Source organism: Trachypithecus francoisi, unplaced genomic scaffold (genome assembly GCF_009764315.1).
Source record: "Trachypithecus francoisi isolate TF-2019V2 unplaced genomic scaffold, Tfra_2.0 Contig01461, whole genome shotgun sequence".
Taxonomy (NCBI): domain Eukaryota; kingdom Metazoa; phylum Chordata; class Mammalia; order Primates; family Cercopithecidae; genus Trachypithecus; species Trachypithecus francoisi.
In genome coordinates, this window is record NW_022681433.1 from 948,609 (window position 1) to 965,815 (window position 17,207).

Here is a 17,207-nt window from a genome sequence, read left to right on the forward strand (position 1 = left end):
ATCTGGAGTCCTGCCAACAAGCCAAGAGCTGTCTAACAGAAGCAGCAGTCCCCTTTATTCTTTTTCTTTCTCTTTTTCTTTTCTTTTTTTTGGAGACAGGGTCTTGCTCTGTCACCCCCACCCAGGCTGGAGTGCAGTGGCATAATCATAGCTCACTTCAGCCTTGAAATCCATGGGCTCAAGCAATCCTCCTTCCTCACGCTTCCAAGTAGCTGGAACTACAGGTGCAGGCCACCACGCTTGGCTAAATGGCTAATTTCTTTCTTTTTTTTTTTTTTCTTGGTAGAGATGGGGTCTTGCTATGTTGCCCAGGCTTGTCTTGAACTCCTGGGCTTAAGCAATCCTCCCTCCTTGGCCTCCCAAAGTGCTGGGATTACAGGCATGAGCCACTGCACCTAGCCCCTATATTCTTGATACTCAGGGTAGTCCATTCAGTAGCATTGTGGGCTCACTGAGGGCTTGCTAGAAATGTAGAATTTCAGGCTTCACCCTGGCATACTGCCTGGGAATATGCATTTTAACTAGATCCCAGGTGATTCTTACACACATTAAAGTTTAAGAAGTCATGCTTTAAAATATAGATTTTCTACTATTAAAACAATTACAAAGTTCCCTGGACACCAGTTTTAAAATTGTTTCACAAGTAACATCAATTAGTACAAAGATACTCCAACAGTTAATCATGGTTACTGATTTGATGCAAATAAGTACAGTGCAAAGATTTTGTCCCCTTTCTGTTAAAAAAAAAACGCCCACATTCAGATCCCATCTCACTGCTACCCCACCCCTCACTGGCCAATTTCATCAACATCCCTAAGGGTAGGGTCCAATCATTGAACCTCTTCCCAAATACTTGGAATGTGCAATTGAGAACCACTGTTTTGGAAGGCAGCATTAGAGCTAAAATATGTATAAAACCCCATCCATTGTTTTTTCCCAAAAGAAATCAAGAATGCATGGCATAATTGCTTTTAATATACTCATTTATTTTGTTTACTCAAGGATCACACATTAGAAATTTATTTTTAACCTACAACCACGTCTTTCTCATTCCAGTGCCCTTGCAGCTCTCCTTTCCTGAAAATGGATACTAGGAGAAAAGGGAGGAGGAGAGGTTTAGGGTGCAAGGCCAGCCACACACACAGGTAAATGAGGGTCTCTAAGCTGAAGGAACTGCAGAGTAGGGAGGGAGCCAGACTGATGCTGGACCCTCAGCAAATGCCCACAAACTGACTGAACGAATGTATCACCTACCCCACAACTTATCTATTGGCACACATTAGTCTGGTTGGAGGACTGCATGATTGAAAAAGTATACTCTTTTAGCTACTAATCTGATAATTCGCATATTACGATCAGAAACAGACATATTTGTAGTGTTGCAAATCATTAGAAAAGACTTTGCAGTAAATTAGACATACAAGGCACTGGGCTAGATGCTACAAATAAGGTGGTGTGCAAAGCAAGCAGTCCCTGTCTTTATGGAACTTACACTTCATTGAGGAACACAGAAATTCAACCAAAAGTCACAGTAAACTGAGTAGCAAATGAATTCATTGTACTTAGACATGTCTGAAAACATGAAGTAAATCTTGAATATCTGACTTAAAATGCATTTGTCAGATAATGTGGTGCCTATGAAATAAACTGTCTCATTTTCTTTTAACTTCCCTGAAACTTAATCATTTCTAGGGTTAAATGAGGCAGGATGCTTGACGTTTGTGCTACTTCGTTATCTGTGTTTTCAAACAGGCAGTGCACACCTCTACATCAGATTTTCAGTAGTGACTGCTGTCCTATGGTAACAAACAACCAGGGAGGTTGGTTTGTGCATATTGGGGGATCGAGGGAAGAAGTTAAAAGAGCAAAAGATCTTGAGTTTTCTGAAAAGCTTATCTTTGTAGCTAAACCCTAAGCTTTGAATATGGTTATGCGGATGTTAAAGACACACACACACACACACACACACACACACACACAGAGCAACTTTTTGAAAGGGTTTTCTTTTTTTTCTTTGTAAACCAAAGTATGAATACTATGTGGTAAATATATAGCAGAAGCCACACACTATTTTCTCTTTGTCAGGGTGGTGGGGGAAAAGCCAAGCTACACTGGATCAAGTAGATATATATTTTTTAACATCGAGGCACATGCAATCTGCAAACATTTAGGAGGCTGATTCAATTTTATCTATTCAAATATTTAAGAAAACAAAATTTTTAAAATCGTCCCTGTAATTTTTACACTATTCTGGGCATTCTTCTAAATGCATTTAAAAACTCAAACTGTTTTTCCTTGAGGATTTGCATACATTCTTTTCCCCACCTTTAAACAAAAACAATAAAACGAATCCCTCATTTTTAACTGTAAACTACAAACATGTTACTGGATACTTTGTTCTCATTCAAATGCATTTAGAAACCCCAAATAGTTGATTCACAACTTTAGTGGGAATCATAAAACTACTATGATTTATTTGGTACCAAGTTCCAATCCAAAAGAGCCGACATAAGTGAAAATGTTAAATCAGCGGCAGGTCAAATGGAGACTATTCTCTTAGCTAGGACTTTGAAAGAAGGTCTCTAACACATATAAAAGGGGAAAGAATTACAGAGTGAACCCCAATGAACCCATTAGCGCTTCAGCTATTACCAATGTATGGCAAATCTTTTTTCATCTGTAAGCAGCCAGAAATTATTTTGAAACATATTCCAGACACCATAGCAGTTTTATCTGTAATGATTTCAGAATGTATCTCAAAATGATTAGGACTCCTTTGGGTAACAATTGTAGACACAATATCCAGTAAAATGCATCCAGATCTAGTGGTATATTCAAATGAACACATTGTTCCTAATATTATTTCTTTACTGAAGGAGATGGCCTTTTTAAAATGCAGGACAAAATTGGGTTCAGAGTAATGGCTAAATTATTTTGCACAAGTCAAAGGAACCGAATCTTCATGGTATTTAAGAAAACCGTACCCAGAAGTCTGATGATATTAACTTCTCCAAAGGAATATTTTCTGGCTAGACTTACTAACTGACATGTTTACTTTGAAAAAGAGTTCTGAGTGTTTCACTATTTATCCATACAGCATCAAGACTGCCAAATGATGATGGGAGATCACTGAAAGCCCCGACTCCTCAGCCCACGGGGAACACCGAGAATTCCTAGGGAAAAGTTGAACAACTCTAACAAGAGCCCAGCAGGTCACTCTTTCCTACATAGCCACGCCACCGATTTCCACAGCTCCTGCCAAGTCAAGCTGTTCATGGTTCCTAGAACTCCTTCATTTCCGACTGCTCTTTCAACATTGGACACTCTCTTCACTGTTATGGCAATGAAAATGCCATGTCCCTAAGGTATTAGAAAAGATAGACAGTGGAGAACTACTGCCTCTTTGATCCCTTTTCTAAATGTTGCTCTTTTGTTTGACTAAGAATTTTAATGGTTTTATTAGGCCCCTCGGCTCCATGCCTATAGTAAGTGGACACTGTGTGTTGAATAAATGATTCTTAACTCATTCCATGGCATGTGATGGTGCCATGCACAACGCTGGCACTCCATGCACAAGCACTAAATGGGATGATTATTAACAAAATGCTGGATGGGAAAATGGGTAAACCATTCTTACTGCAACACACTCCAATGAAAGAAAGACGTTTAGTCACTTTCACATAGATTGGTGTTATCTGTGTTGCAAGTAAATCACTCAAAAGTTGTCTTTTTAGAAAAAAAACTCTCAATGGGTAGATTATATTTAATGCAGATTTTCTTAAGTGTGGCTCATTGCATTTCTACTTTTAGTAGGTAATCACACTAGTTCTAGAAAATGCAAACTAGCGGATAATGAATTCTTAACAAAAAGCCTATGATTAAAAGTAATGGAGTTCGAGACATTGGCACATGTCAAAAAACCATACAATCCAAGCAATGCCATGTTTTGATGCATCCCGTTTGGTTTAGTAATCACCTTTGAATCTGAAAACGAACGTAGTCCAAACCCAACTTTCTTTTCCCATAAAAAAAAATGCATAGTCAGCCCCCCACTTCCTCTGAGAAAGAGTTCACAGCACCAGACAAGAATATTTGAATGAATCCAACCAACTGCACTGCAATTTCCAAGAAAACACAAGAGCATAAACCACCAGAAAGCATATTACAAATTTACCCCTTCCTTCCTACTATCTCCCTGCAGTTCCTAGCCGTCGTGCAAAAAACCTCTTCATCTTTTCGAAGGTTGGTTATTTGCTAGACTGTAGTAACACCGTGCCATCACACACACCTCGCTTCCTTCCTCCGCCCACCTCCCTGACAGGCATGTGGGGCTGTCCTTCCTTCACCCCCACAGGACCGCACCACAGCCACAGAGCCCCCATGCCGAGCCCGCGCCTCTCTGGTCACGCCGTGTCATTCTGCCCACCCACTGGGCGACCTGGGCACGAGCGCGACCTCCCGCTCTGCGCAGCCCTCCAGCCCTGTGGCCCCAGCACACCTGCAGAGCAGCCAGGCGCAGGAACCGAAATCCGCCGGGTGGTGGGTGGGAAGAGAAAGGTAGATGCCCAAGTGAAGGCGCTCAGTTTTTTTCCTACATGAACAGAAATTGATTCTTAACTTCAAGTGAGAAATGACAGGGAGAAAAAGCACGCAATCGCTACCAGAAAAAGTGAGAGGCCAATGCTGTTTCCCAGCCTGGGGACGGGGTGAGATTCAAACCCATCGTCTGGGCAGGGGAGCCTGCCCTCGGCGCACCGCGGCGCTGGGGTGCGTGCGCGGAGAGAGAGCAGAGTGCGCCCAGAGAAAGCAGAGTGCGCCCGACAGCCCCGCGCCAAGTTGTCCCCAAACTCGACACTCCCTCTCTCAGAGTCACTTTCCCCCTCCTGAATATGCAAGCTCTGGGGAGCCCAGCCCCGCGGCCGGACTCGGTTTCCAAGTGCCGGGGAACGAGATGGGCGCTCCCGGCCGCGCGCCCATGGGAATGTGGCCACTCACCTGCGCTCTGAAGTAGAGGAACAGGGCGACGCTGCAGACGACCTGGCCCAGCCCCAGCCCAAGGAGGGCCACGAACATGGAGCGGGAGGCGGCGGGGGGCTGATGCGGCGCAGGCGGCGGCGGAGCGTGCAGGGGGCCCTCGTGCGGGGCTCCGGGGCCGCCGCCCATTTCCTCCGAGCCACGCAGGTACTTGGTGTAGTCTCTGCTGGCGCGGCGCATGGCGCTCGGCCCTCTGGCCCCGGCGTTCTCCTCCCTCTCCTGCTCCCTCCCCTTCTTGTCTGCGGCCAACTCCGGAGGCTGCGGCGGAGCCTCGACGTGGGGCGCCGACTTGGAGCCCGGCTTTGGCTCCTGGGGCGCGCGGGCAAGCGGGCAGGGCGCCCGGCAGCCCCAACTCTTATAAACCGCTTGGAGAGCGCTGGCCTCGGGAGCCAATCAGCCCCAGGCGAGGGTGCCTCTTCCACTCCCACCTCTGGCTCCCCTTCCTTCCTTTCGCCCTCCCTCTCTCTCAATCACTGTCACTGAAGGGCCTCCTTCGTGGGGGCCCTCCGAGGAGGAGGCTGGGGGCGACTCCAGTGGTTCCAGACTCCGCCTGCCATTCTCAGCTGTCTTTCTGGAGGTCCAAGAGATGGGCTAAGGAAGACGCAGAGGAGACCTTTGCTAAAGAATAAGGATTGCACCTCAGATATTCCTCCTGCAGTTCACATCCTGGAGTCTCGGTTTCCTCCCTAGCATTTAGAAAGTTGAATTTGATGGTCTCTGAAGACCCTTCCTATCCAACCTCGACCCCCAAAGTGCTTCCAAATAGTTTCTCAAAGTATTTTCGAAGACTTCGAAAATTCCAGAATCCCCTTCCCAAATCCCTATTTCTGCATCTTGAACGTGATGTTGAGTGAGGCAGGTCTTGAATGTGGCAGTAGAGAGCCTATAGACACCAACTCTGACTTTATAAAGGTGAAAACGGTGCAGAGAAAAGGGTAAAAGGGTGTGTAGCCAGAAGCAAGCATCCGAGGAGGGCTCACCCAACCGTCAGGAAAGAGATGTAACACGAAGCTGATAATATAGTTAAATGTTAGTTTCACTGCTAAAGAAACCTTGCTAGGGATTTTTAAAAACCTCTATTCAGAACTGTGGCCCTTAGTGAGAAAACAAAAATATTAACATTACTTACAAAATTCTGATATTTCAGAAGGAAGCTGCTGACCAATTTAACACACATGAAACTTAGGATATTTCCACTTTTTTATTAATACTGTCATCCCACAGTATCCATGGGTTCTACATCTGTGGGTTCAGTGAACCATGTATCAAAAATATTTGGGAAAAAAAAGGATGGCTGTGTCTGGACTAAACGGGTAGACTTTTCTTGTGATCACTTCCTAAATGATTCACAACTAGTTACATAGCATTTACATTGTATTAAGTATTATAAATAATCTATAGTATATGGGAGGATGTCTGTAGGTTAAAAGCAAATACTATGCCAGGATATGTTAAGAAACTTGAACATCCATGGATTTTGGTATTTGCGGGCAGGGGTTTAGTGGTGTCCTGGAACCAGTCTTCCATGGATATCAAGGGACTACTATGCCTTTTTATTTTGCATCCTCTTTCTGCCTAATTCGCTAATGAGTACTTCTCTAGGCAAGATTTGTGACAAACGACAGGTCTCTGAGTTATTAAAGCATGTGTTCTAAATTGAACACTTAGACCTCAGTAAATGTTAAAGAAGAGTGACCAGGTTGGATTTTTTTTAAAGGCACCCATACAAAGAAAATGATCTATTCAAATTCAAAAATGCCTTTAGCATTTATATGTGTATCTAGCTTGGTGCAGAAGGGACAAAAAATTTTCAAACTCAAACATACAAACAATTGATGTTAATCTTCTACTACTTGTAGTCTTTAGCCTCTTCCTATTTTTTGTTTGTTAACTTTGGGAAGTAGGTTTATTGTCTTCTCCTCCTCCTCCTCCTCCTCCTCCTCCTCTTTTTCTTCATTCTCTCCTCCCTCCTTGACTCAGGAAATAATTCCATATTTCTTCTTTCTTATAAATATTTATTGGGATCAAAGATTTTAAAAGTGTTATAACAACTAAACCCACAATGACTTTACTACAGTGTCTTCCATTCTTTTTAATGGGTTTTTATATAATGTTTTATACATGTTTTTAATTCCTTGACATCTTGATTCTCAGGTTACAAGAAAGTCCCTCAAATCATGTTCAGGTGTGCTTGACCCAGGAGTTTCATATATGGGACCATTCCTACAGAGTTCTTCATATGACATTTCTACTAGCACTCCAAAAATGTCATCCTACTATATTCTGGCTTCCATAGACTGTATTAGATACTCCACTGTCAGTCTACCTGCTGCTCTTTCACAGGTAATGTATTTTTCTTGCCTATGTATTTACTTATTCCTTTGTCAACATTCACTCTCCAATTAATAGGTAAACTCCATATGTTCAAGGACTCCTGCTGTATTATTCACCTCTATAACATTCACCATTTCCTAAAATGTTGTTGCCTGCTATAGTAGGTGCACAGTAAATACTTGCTGAATAAAATTTGAGCAAAAGAATCTTCAAAGCCTCTGCCAGTCTCCCAGTCTAAGCCACACTATATCTTATCTGAATGAATCACACTTGCCTCCTGAAGAATTCTGTGCATACTGATCAGGATTTTCTTCTAAAAGCAAAAGTATATGTAATTTCCATACCTGCAATTCTTTAATGGCTTCTAAGAGTTGTTGGTATAAAGTCAAAACTCTGGAAATTAGAAACCTTCAATAGGCCAGGCGCAGTGGCTCACTTCTATAATCCCAGTGCTTTGGGTGGCCGAGGCATAGGATCACTGGAGCCCAGGAGTTCGAGAATAGCCTGGGGAACACAGGGAGACTCTTTCTTTACAAAAAATGAACAAATTAGCCAGGCATTTTGCTGCACATCTGTGGTCCCAGTTACTCAGAAGGCTGAGATAGGTGGGTCGCTTGAGCCCAGGAGGTCAAAGCTGCAGTGATCCACGATCATGCCACTGCACTCCAGCCTGGGAGACAGAGCAAGATTCTGTCTCAAAAATTTAAAAAAAAAAAAAAAAGATAAAAATAAAACCGTCTAATGTTCCTTCACAAGCTGGCTCGAGACTCCTTTTCTATATCAGCTTCAAATGCTTACCCTTAACTGGAGTACTCCTCTCTCCAACTGCTACACCTGGAGGACTCTCCCACTTGTCTTTCCTTACTCAGCTCAAATGCCGCTTCTCTAGAAGTCTTTCTCAGGTCTCCTAACCGAGGTGGCTCCCTCTGTTTTATGCTCCCATGGCACCCTTAAATTTTCCTGTCATGTCACTCATGCATTTCTTCATTTTCTTCTACAGATATGTCAGAGAGAACCACTATATGCCAGCACTGGGCTGGATCCTAGAAACGTGGTGATCAAGATAGAACATGGGGCTTACACCCTAGTGGGGAAAAAAAAAAAAGATTCAACAAATCATCACACAAATCACTAACAAAACCGTGATTAGTACTTTGAAGGCAAAGTGCAAGTACAATGAGAATCTTATAATACTAGGGTCTTTAGACTAGAGATTAAAAATGTTAGATTTAACATTTAAATGTATACAATTAGGTCTTTAGACTCTAGTATTATTATAAGACTCTCACTGTACTTGGACTTTGCAAGTACAATGCAAATGTGGGGAGTCAGAGAAAGCTCTTAGGCAAAGATAATGATTTAAACTACTCCCAGAGTAACCACCACCCAGAGAGAAAGTGGCCAGAAGCTATCCTAAGCTGAGAGTGATTGTATTATTAACATGTCTTCCCAATTGCATGTCTGTCTTATTTATCATAAATTCATTAATATATTTATTTTAACAATATATTAATCAATTCATTATCAAAATTATAAAATAGTTAATGTGAACAAAATAGTTAAATAAAATAGTTAAGTGAAAGCCTTGTAAGCTAATAGGTATTAAGAGATGCCAAGACCCCAGAACATAATTGAAGATTCAAAGTTTATGTCAATACTCCACTATAAATAACATAATGTTTAGATCAACATTTCTCAAACTATATTTCCTAGTACCTTAGTGTATTAACAGAATTCTTTTGGACTCATGTGAAAATTGATTGGTTCATGTTAGTGAAAACTAGGGCTAAGTCTAGCTTCAGGAATGGTTGGATACAAGTCTGAATTAAGTGCTTTTCCCTTGAGCCAGGGAATTAAGTTAACCTCATGTCATGGGCTGAGAGGAGGCAGAGATATTTGTCAAAGGAAAATTAAAGTGCAGATATGAGAAGGATGAGGAATTGCTGCACTGCTGGGCAGGTACAAATACTAGCTGTTCATGATCAGTCATTTGCTAGGTCAGCAATTTTCAAACTTTTTACATTCTTCAAAATTATTGAGAACAACAAAGAGCTTTTATTTGTGTGAGTTATATTTATAAATATTCGGTGTAATCAAAATCCAAGCAGAAAATTTTACCATATTAACATGTTAACATAATGTTAATATGATTTTTTAAATGATTCATAATACTTTTATAAAATTATTTTATTTAAAAAAACAGGTTTTCAAAAAATAGGGAGAAACGTGCCACTGTTTTACATTTTTTCACATCTCTACTATTGGCCTGATAGAGTCACATTCAGTCCTGCACTCACTCTGCTACAATATTGCACATCATGCAGCCTCTAGAAAACTTCACTGTATGAATGAAAATGAAAAAGGAAGTCATTCGTTATTATGATGACACACTTTTCACTTTGCTGAACTCCAGAGAGGATCCAGCTTCTAGAGGTCACCTAAATTCCTTGGTTCCTTCATCTCCAAACCTCATTACTCCAGTCTCTGACCTCTGATTCTGTCCTCACAACTTCTCTCTGACTCTAATATCTCCCTTTTTTTTTTTAATTTTTATTTTTTTGAGACAGAGTCTCGCTCTGTCGCCCAGGCCTGAGTGCAGTGGCAAGATCTCGGCTCACTGCAAGCTCCGCCTCTGGGATTCACACCGTTCTCCTGCCTCAGCCTCCCGAGTAGCTGGGATTACAGGTGCCCACCACCAGGCCTGCCTAATTTTTTCTCTTTTTAGTAGAGACAGGGTTTCACTGTGTTAGCCAGGATGGTCTCCATCTCCTGACCTCATGATCCACCCACCTCGGCCTCACAAAGTGCTGGGATTACAGGCGTGAGCCACCGCGCCTGGTTAATATCTCCCCCTTATAATAAGAACCCTTGTGATTACATTGGGCCCTCCCAGACTATCCAGGATCATCTCTGCATCTCCAGATCCTTAACTTGATGACATATGCAAAGTCCATTTTGCGATGTAAGGTAACATATTCAGAGAGTCTGGGGCTTAGGATATGGATACCTTGGTGGCGGAGGGCATTAATCAACCTACTGCAGTGTGGGAAAGCCATCCCACTTTTGCTAGCCCCTGGGTTCCTTACCATCCCTTGTTAATCTGCTTAACCCTGACCGCAACTCTTCAAATTAAAATCTTTTCAGTTAAATCCTTTGGATTTGCCACCTGTTTCCTGCCAGGATCCTGTATAATATACTTGTTAAATCTGAAGCCAGTTACAACTAATTTATAAGTGTGGGTATTATAAAATATATATGCAGCCCCTCATGCTAATAACAATTTTTAAAATGTGTATAATCGTAACTAATAAGTTTGTGAAAATATCTTACCCTGGAAATGGGGTCAGCCTGAGCAACTTTATGAAACTGGTGGACTTTGTCTTTGGTACTTAACATCTGTCCTTTGATCACTCTTCTTCCTTTTCTGTCTGTTCCCACCTCTTCTGATTTCAGGTCTGGGCTCATATGCTGCTCACTGAAAACCCAGTGAAACCTCTCAAGTAGGACTGGCCTCCCTAATCCAGCTTGCCCATTACCCTTTACAGGCAACTTGGTCTTATAACATTCCCTTCAGCTAACAAATTAACTAATAAGTGATAACAAATTAACACTGACTGTGTCCATGGACAATTGAATTAAAATTTTACATTGGCAGTCTTCTGGAAATATACTGCCTTACCCCTGTTAACTTAAATCACACAATTTATAAATTTAGAAAGGTGAGTTTTATTTCTTAAGAATGAAATTACAACCTGCAGGCAGGAAAGGCAGCCTGTCACTGGAAAAAACCTAAAGCAAGCCCTTCAACAGAGGGAAGAGTAACACAGGAATTTAAGCTGAAGGGGTTGGCAAAGTATACATATTCAACAGGACATAGGAAGAGCTATGAATATTCATGAAAGGGCGTGAGCATGCGTGATAGGCAAACATCCATGTTACCTGCGTCCCAAGTTCCGTTGGGCTGGAGATTTAACATTTAAATGTATACAATTAGGTGAAGAAGGGACAAGAAGGCACTCAAATGTATATCCTTTGTAAAACCAGCCAGAACCAGTCCATGGTTGGTGGTCTCTTATCAGGAGAAAATTACAGAAATCAGTCTCTTGTCCAATCAAAGCTGTCACTGTGGCTTGTGTAACAGGTGGGGGCTCAGTTATTCAGTGTCTGATGCTGGGGAGCTGTAACTGCTTCAACATCATTTATCTCAAAGCCAGTGTTGTTTAGCTGCTGGAGAAAGAGGGAGAAGAAACCTTGTGGGAATTAGAACACAGTTTATTCGTTAAGTGCAAAGCGTGCGACTTAACCCTTGCCTGGCATGGCCATAGGTCTTGTTTACAATTTGGTATCTTATTGCCATAAACAGTCTATTCTGTCACTCTTCTGATCTCTGTTTTAACATTAATGCTGTCAATTGTTGTGTCTAAACAGCAAAAGGAAGGGAATATAATGAGGCATCTGACCTACCATCCCATCATGGTCGGGAACTCAGGTGGGGTCGGGAACTCATTATTATTTTAAGGTTTCTCTGAGGTCCCCTTGGCCAAACAGGGCCTATTCGGTTGGTTGGAGGCTTAGGATTTTATTTTTAGCTCTCACCCCTAAAGGAGTGCATTGTTCATGGTAAATTATCAGACATCACAGAAAACCAGATGGGAGGTGGGAGAGGAAAAAAATCTTGGTCATATATGAAGGAAGTAAACCTGTCGATAACTGTTTATCTCTTCTATGCACAATGCTAGAAATATTTATAGTAATTTTATCTCTTACTTACTAGAAAGCAACTCTGTATGATAGGTTTTTAATTCATTAATATTATCTCAGGCTTATTCCTAAAATAAAATTAATCTAAAGTATTACAGCTTTTAAATAAACTTTTGGGAAATACAAAAATTAATTAGAGAGATTGTCGCTGTTTCTGAAAACATAATTAAATAATATCAAAGGGTCTTATTGTATTCATTTCCTAAATGTTTCCAGAATCTGAGTTTTCCTCAGAAAATAATTTTTTAATAATTTCTTCTTTGAAACCCTTATTTTTACCATATTACATCTTCCATAATATATTGTTTAACTTGCCGTCTCATTTTATTTATGTATTTATTTATTTATTTTTGAGACGGAGTCTTTCTCTGTCACCCAGGCTGGAATGCAGTGGCGTGATCTCAGCTCACTGCAACATCTGCCTCCCGGGCTCAAGCAATTCTCCTGCCTCAGCCACCTGAGTAGCTGGGATTACAGGCATGTACCACCATGCCTGGCTAATTTTTGTATTTTTAGTAGAGATGGAGTTCCGCTCTGTTGCCCAGGCTGGTCTTGAACTCCTTACCTCAAGTATCTGCTTACTTCGGCCTCACAAAGTGCTGAGATTCCAGGCATGAGCCGCGGGCCTGGCCTTTGTTTATGTTTTCATCCTGAGTATGTTCCTTCATTTGATCTAGATCTATGTTCAATTTTTCAGCAGTTTCTGTTCTATTATTCAGGCAATCTGTTGGATTTTCAAGTCCAAAATTAAATTTTATTTCAAGAAATCCTTTTCTCTCTTCAATTGGTCTTTCACAATAGCTTCTTGTACCTCCTCAATAATTATCCTTACAATCATTTATAAATTCACCTGTTTCTTTACCAAACCTTCTCGGTCAACAAGCTGCTGAGTTTATTTGATTCAAGTCCCTCTTTCAAGCTCCTGAGACCCTTTGGGTGATACCTGACCTTTCTTTTCCTACCAATGTCCATTGGTGTTGGTCCCCATTGCTTCTGGTATGTCAGATTATTAGAAGGGTCTTAGGCAATGGTAGACATCCATGAAGTGAGGGATAAGGAAGGTGCTTCCTTACCAGGATGGCAGCTTAAGAAGGACTGGGGCTCTCTCAGGGCTGGAAATTTCAAGTAGATTCCATATGTCTCTCAGGATGCATAGGGATCACCTGGGCAAGTGATTATAGTCTCTCCATAAGCTATGGGATTGATTCTCTTGTCAGACTTCCCCAAATCTACTAATACTTAGGTCTGCTCATTGTTGTAAATAATTTTGTCCAGAAGTTGGCCTGTGCTCTTCTGTTCCTATACTGTCTCCTTAGGTCCTAAAGCCTCAGGTAGACTTCGTATCCCCACATACTCTCTGTGTTATTGAGATGGGAGTGGGAGGGTGTCAAGGAATAAGCCTATGCCATATTCCCAGAGTGCTTGTTCCCTTCCTCTTGTCTGTAAATGAGCCTCTCATCATTTCCTGCCTAAGTACTAAAATGGCTTCCCTTTCATCCTTCCAGCAGTCTCCTCTCACTTAAACCCATCTTCCAGATTGATCTATTTTTCATGAACAACTGTATGTATAACTTCCCCTCTTGAAACCACTCAGCAGCCTACCAACACTTAAGATAAAGTCCAGGCTCTTTACAAACTCTTCCTTAATTTTTTTCCCATCTCTTTCTTTAGCCTTAATATCCATCACTGCCTTGCACTTAAATTTCTAGTTTTAAAACATAAAGAATAACTTGTAGTTTTCTTCTATGTCATACTATTCATTTCAAACCTCTATTTCTTTGTTCATGTTAATAATTTAGTCATTCAACAAACATGTACTGCATACCAACCATGAGGCTGGTACTCTGGTAGGCATGAGATATAATGCTGAATAAAATAGATAATTGTCATGCCTACAAAGCTCACACTCTAAGGCAAATGTTGTAGAAACATTGAAAGAATAGAACCCAATAGAGGCCAAGAGAAATTAAAGCATATTATTTCCTCCCCGCAGTGAGAGTTTAGTTTAAAACCATTCAGTAAACTGCTTTATTTATTACATGGAAGATCTCAGTAGACCATGGCATTACCATAACAATAACAACTAGACAAAGCCACCCAGATACACTACAGAAAATATATATTTTTTTCTTTAGTGTATATATATATATTTATATATATATTTAAAGTTATCGATGAGCTGATAATGCAAAAAAAAAAAAAATCTAAAGGGACGGAATTTCACATGAACATTCTTTTCTAGGTAAGAAAGATTAACAGTCCCTTTCCTCCCTGGGAACATATGTCAAGCATAAACACAGATAGGTGTAGTGTTAAGTTTGCTGTAGGCAGGGAGATTTTACTGGAGCTAATGTAACAGATTAAAATCTACAAATGCCCAACTATTTTCTCCAATTACTGGTCTTCTTCTCCCACAGACTTTTTGTTGAGTACTGGGCAAAGTGGCTGGGGAACCGGGCTGGAAAGGTAGAGAGAGATCTTCCAGTGTATGAGAGAACCTTGCCAGAAAAAGAGAACAAAATAAGAGCACAAAAAAAAATCCTTCAAGATATTTGAAACAAGAATTGCACTGAAACTACTTAAAGCTACAACCCAGCTCAGTTTCTGATTGGATTGAAGTCCTCACCTTAGCTGCAAAATAATATCTATATTAGTTCTTTTATATACAATGCTTGGTATACAATTTTCAAAATCACATGACATGACAAGAAGCTGAAATGCATGGTTCATAATGAAGAGGGAAAACATATCCAATTAAAAACAGACCAACAGATGACCCAAATATTGGAAATAGTAGGCAATATATATATAGTTTTTTTTGAAATGAAGTTTCGCTCTTGTTGCCTAGGTTGAAGTGCTATGGTGCCATCTTGGCTTATCACAACCTTCACCTTCCGGGTTCCAGCAATTCTCCTGCGTCAGCCTCCCAAGTAGGTGGGATTGTAGGCATGTGCCACCATGCCTGGCTATTTTGTATTTTTAGTAGAAACGAGGTTTCTCCATTATTGGTCAGGCTGGTCTCGAACTCCTGACCTTAGGTGGTCTGCCTGCCTCAGCCTCCCAAAGTGCTGGGATTACAGGTGTGAGCCACTGCACCCAGCCTACAATAATTTTTAATAATTCTTATACATACAGTAAAGAAAACAGAGGCAAAGGTAAACAAAATGGATGAAGAGAGAGAGAACTGCAACAAAGAAATGGTATGTTTTTAAAAATAAGCATGTGGATATTCTAGAACAAAAAAAATATCTAAAATTAAGAATTAACTAGACTCAATGATGGACTGGATAACAAAACAAATTAGTGAATTCAAAGCCAATTCAATAGAAAACTTCTAAAATAGAGGAAAAATAATTAGAAAGTTAAACAGAAGAAAACATGAGAAATATGTAGGACATTGTGAAATGATCTAACATATGTGTAATTGGAGTTCCAGAAGGTCAGGAAAAAAATGCACCAGAAGGAACATAGAAGTATATTATGGTGAGAACTTAAAGGCATTAACTCATTGACTTAAAATGTCAGAAAATCACAAAGTGGGTATGTACAAAGAAATCTACACCTAGCCACACCATAATCAAACTGCTAAAACCCCAAGACAAAGAAAAAAACCTTAAAACCAACAAGTAGTCCCTATTTTTTCCCTCTGGCTGGAAATCTCAGGTAGGTTTCATAATGTCTTTGTTCTTTTTTTTTTTTTTTTTTTGAGACGGAGTCTTTGCTCTGTTGCCCAGGCTGGAGTGCAGTGGCACGATCTCAGCTCACGACGATCTCAGCTCACTGCAACCTCTGCCTCCTGGGTTCAAGCTTCAGTCACCCAAGTAGCTGGTCTGACAGCTGTCCACCACCACACCCGGCTAATTTTTGTATTGGTATTTTTAGTAGAGACAAGGTTTTACCGTATTGGCAAGGCTGGTCTCGAACTCTTGACCTAAAGTAATCCACCCATCTCAGTCTCCTAAAGTGCTGGTGAGCCACCACATCCAGCCTAATTTCTTTGTTCTTACTTAAATAATAAAAAGTCCTCTGGTCACTTTTAGTCCTGAGAACACACTCATTTCAAAAATTAAAAGAGGTACAAGTTAATAATAAAAGCTTTGATTCAATTTCAAGTTAAATCTTCTTCCCTCCCTCAATTCAGAACTTTCAGTCTGGAAACTTTACTATGGGAAGGGGAGCCTGCTGTGGGTGGGATGGAGCTGGAGGGGTCTTATTTGACCAGTAAAGTTATAACCTGGGTTGGTGCTCTCTGAGCTTGGTAAAATGTTCAGAGTGAATTCTTTCATTCATGGGACTCTTTCGTGTTTTCTTAATGATTTTCCCACTGGAAACATCTGACTGAATCTCCCTTTCCCTAGCTGACTGTTTACAATTCTCCCTTCAATTTCTGCAACTAATAGTACCTATCATTCTTTTTTTCTGGCTACAGCCTGCCTCTGGCTAGAAACCTTCTTGGATGGGGTCCCTTTAAAAATGATCCTCAGACTATCCCCTTCCTGGTTGCCTACGTCACATCCCTGGTACACATTCTGCCTTGTTGTCAGCGAAAACACAGTTTGTTTTCACTGCGTGCAGCTTGGTCTTAGCTCTGCCACCAGAGAGGCAGCCTCAGCCACACCATTTGCTTTCAGTCTTCTTAGATGTGAGACAAATCCCAGGCTCTTTGTTACCTGAAACTTCATAACAAATATCAACCTCTCCAACTGCTTGTCTCAAAGCCCCTCTCACAGATTCTCTAAACAAACTATGGCTTGATTACTTCAACCTCAATTATGTATATCCTTAACTTGGTTTCCAGATTCCTTCTCTACGAGTATCTTTCTTTGAAATATGGGAGTTTTTGCCACCTAGGATTTAGTTTCCACTTTAACATGCTGATCCACAAGCAAACAGGCACTCACCATAAAGTGTAATTAGTAAGTAAAATGTGTCCTGGGAGCACATGAGAGAAGTTCTTAACCTAGACTTGGGAGTCCAGAAAAGACTTTTTGGAGGAAGCCATATTTAAGATGAGGCTTGTGGGATGAGTCAGTTATCCAAGCAAAGTGGGAAGACACACATATAAAAGCCAAGAAGCA

At 40.9% G+C, this 17,207-nt stretch overlaps 1 protein-coding gene across 2 annotated transcripts in view; it reads right to left on the reverse strand.

Annotated features, from left to right (window-relative positions):
* Positions 1 to 16,763, reverse strand: part of TNFSF11 (TNF superfamily member 11) — a 45,428-nt gene extending 28,665 nt beyond the window's left edge. Inside the window, exons 1-3 of one of the 2 annotated variants that reach the window (XM_033234115.1) lie at positions 16,533 to 16,763; positions 12,712 to 12,853; positions 7,713 to 7,872 (exon numbers count right to left, since the gene is read on the reverse strand). Coding sequence is in view for 1 of the 2 variants with exons in the window: in XM_033234112.1 (XP_033090003.1) it covers positions 4,996 to 5,214 (219 nt within the window). In the remaining variant the exon portion in view is untranslated. Of the gene's footprint in view, positions 1 to 4,995; positions 5,373 to 7,712; positions 7,873 to 12,711; positions 12,854 to 16,532 lie in introns of those variants that run through there. The other variant, XM_033234112.1, reaches the window with a different exon arrangement.
* Between the last annotated feature and the right edge of the window lie 444 nt (positions 16,764 to 17,207).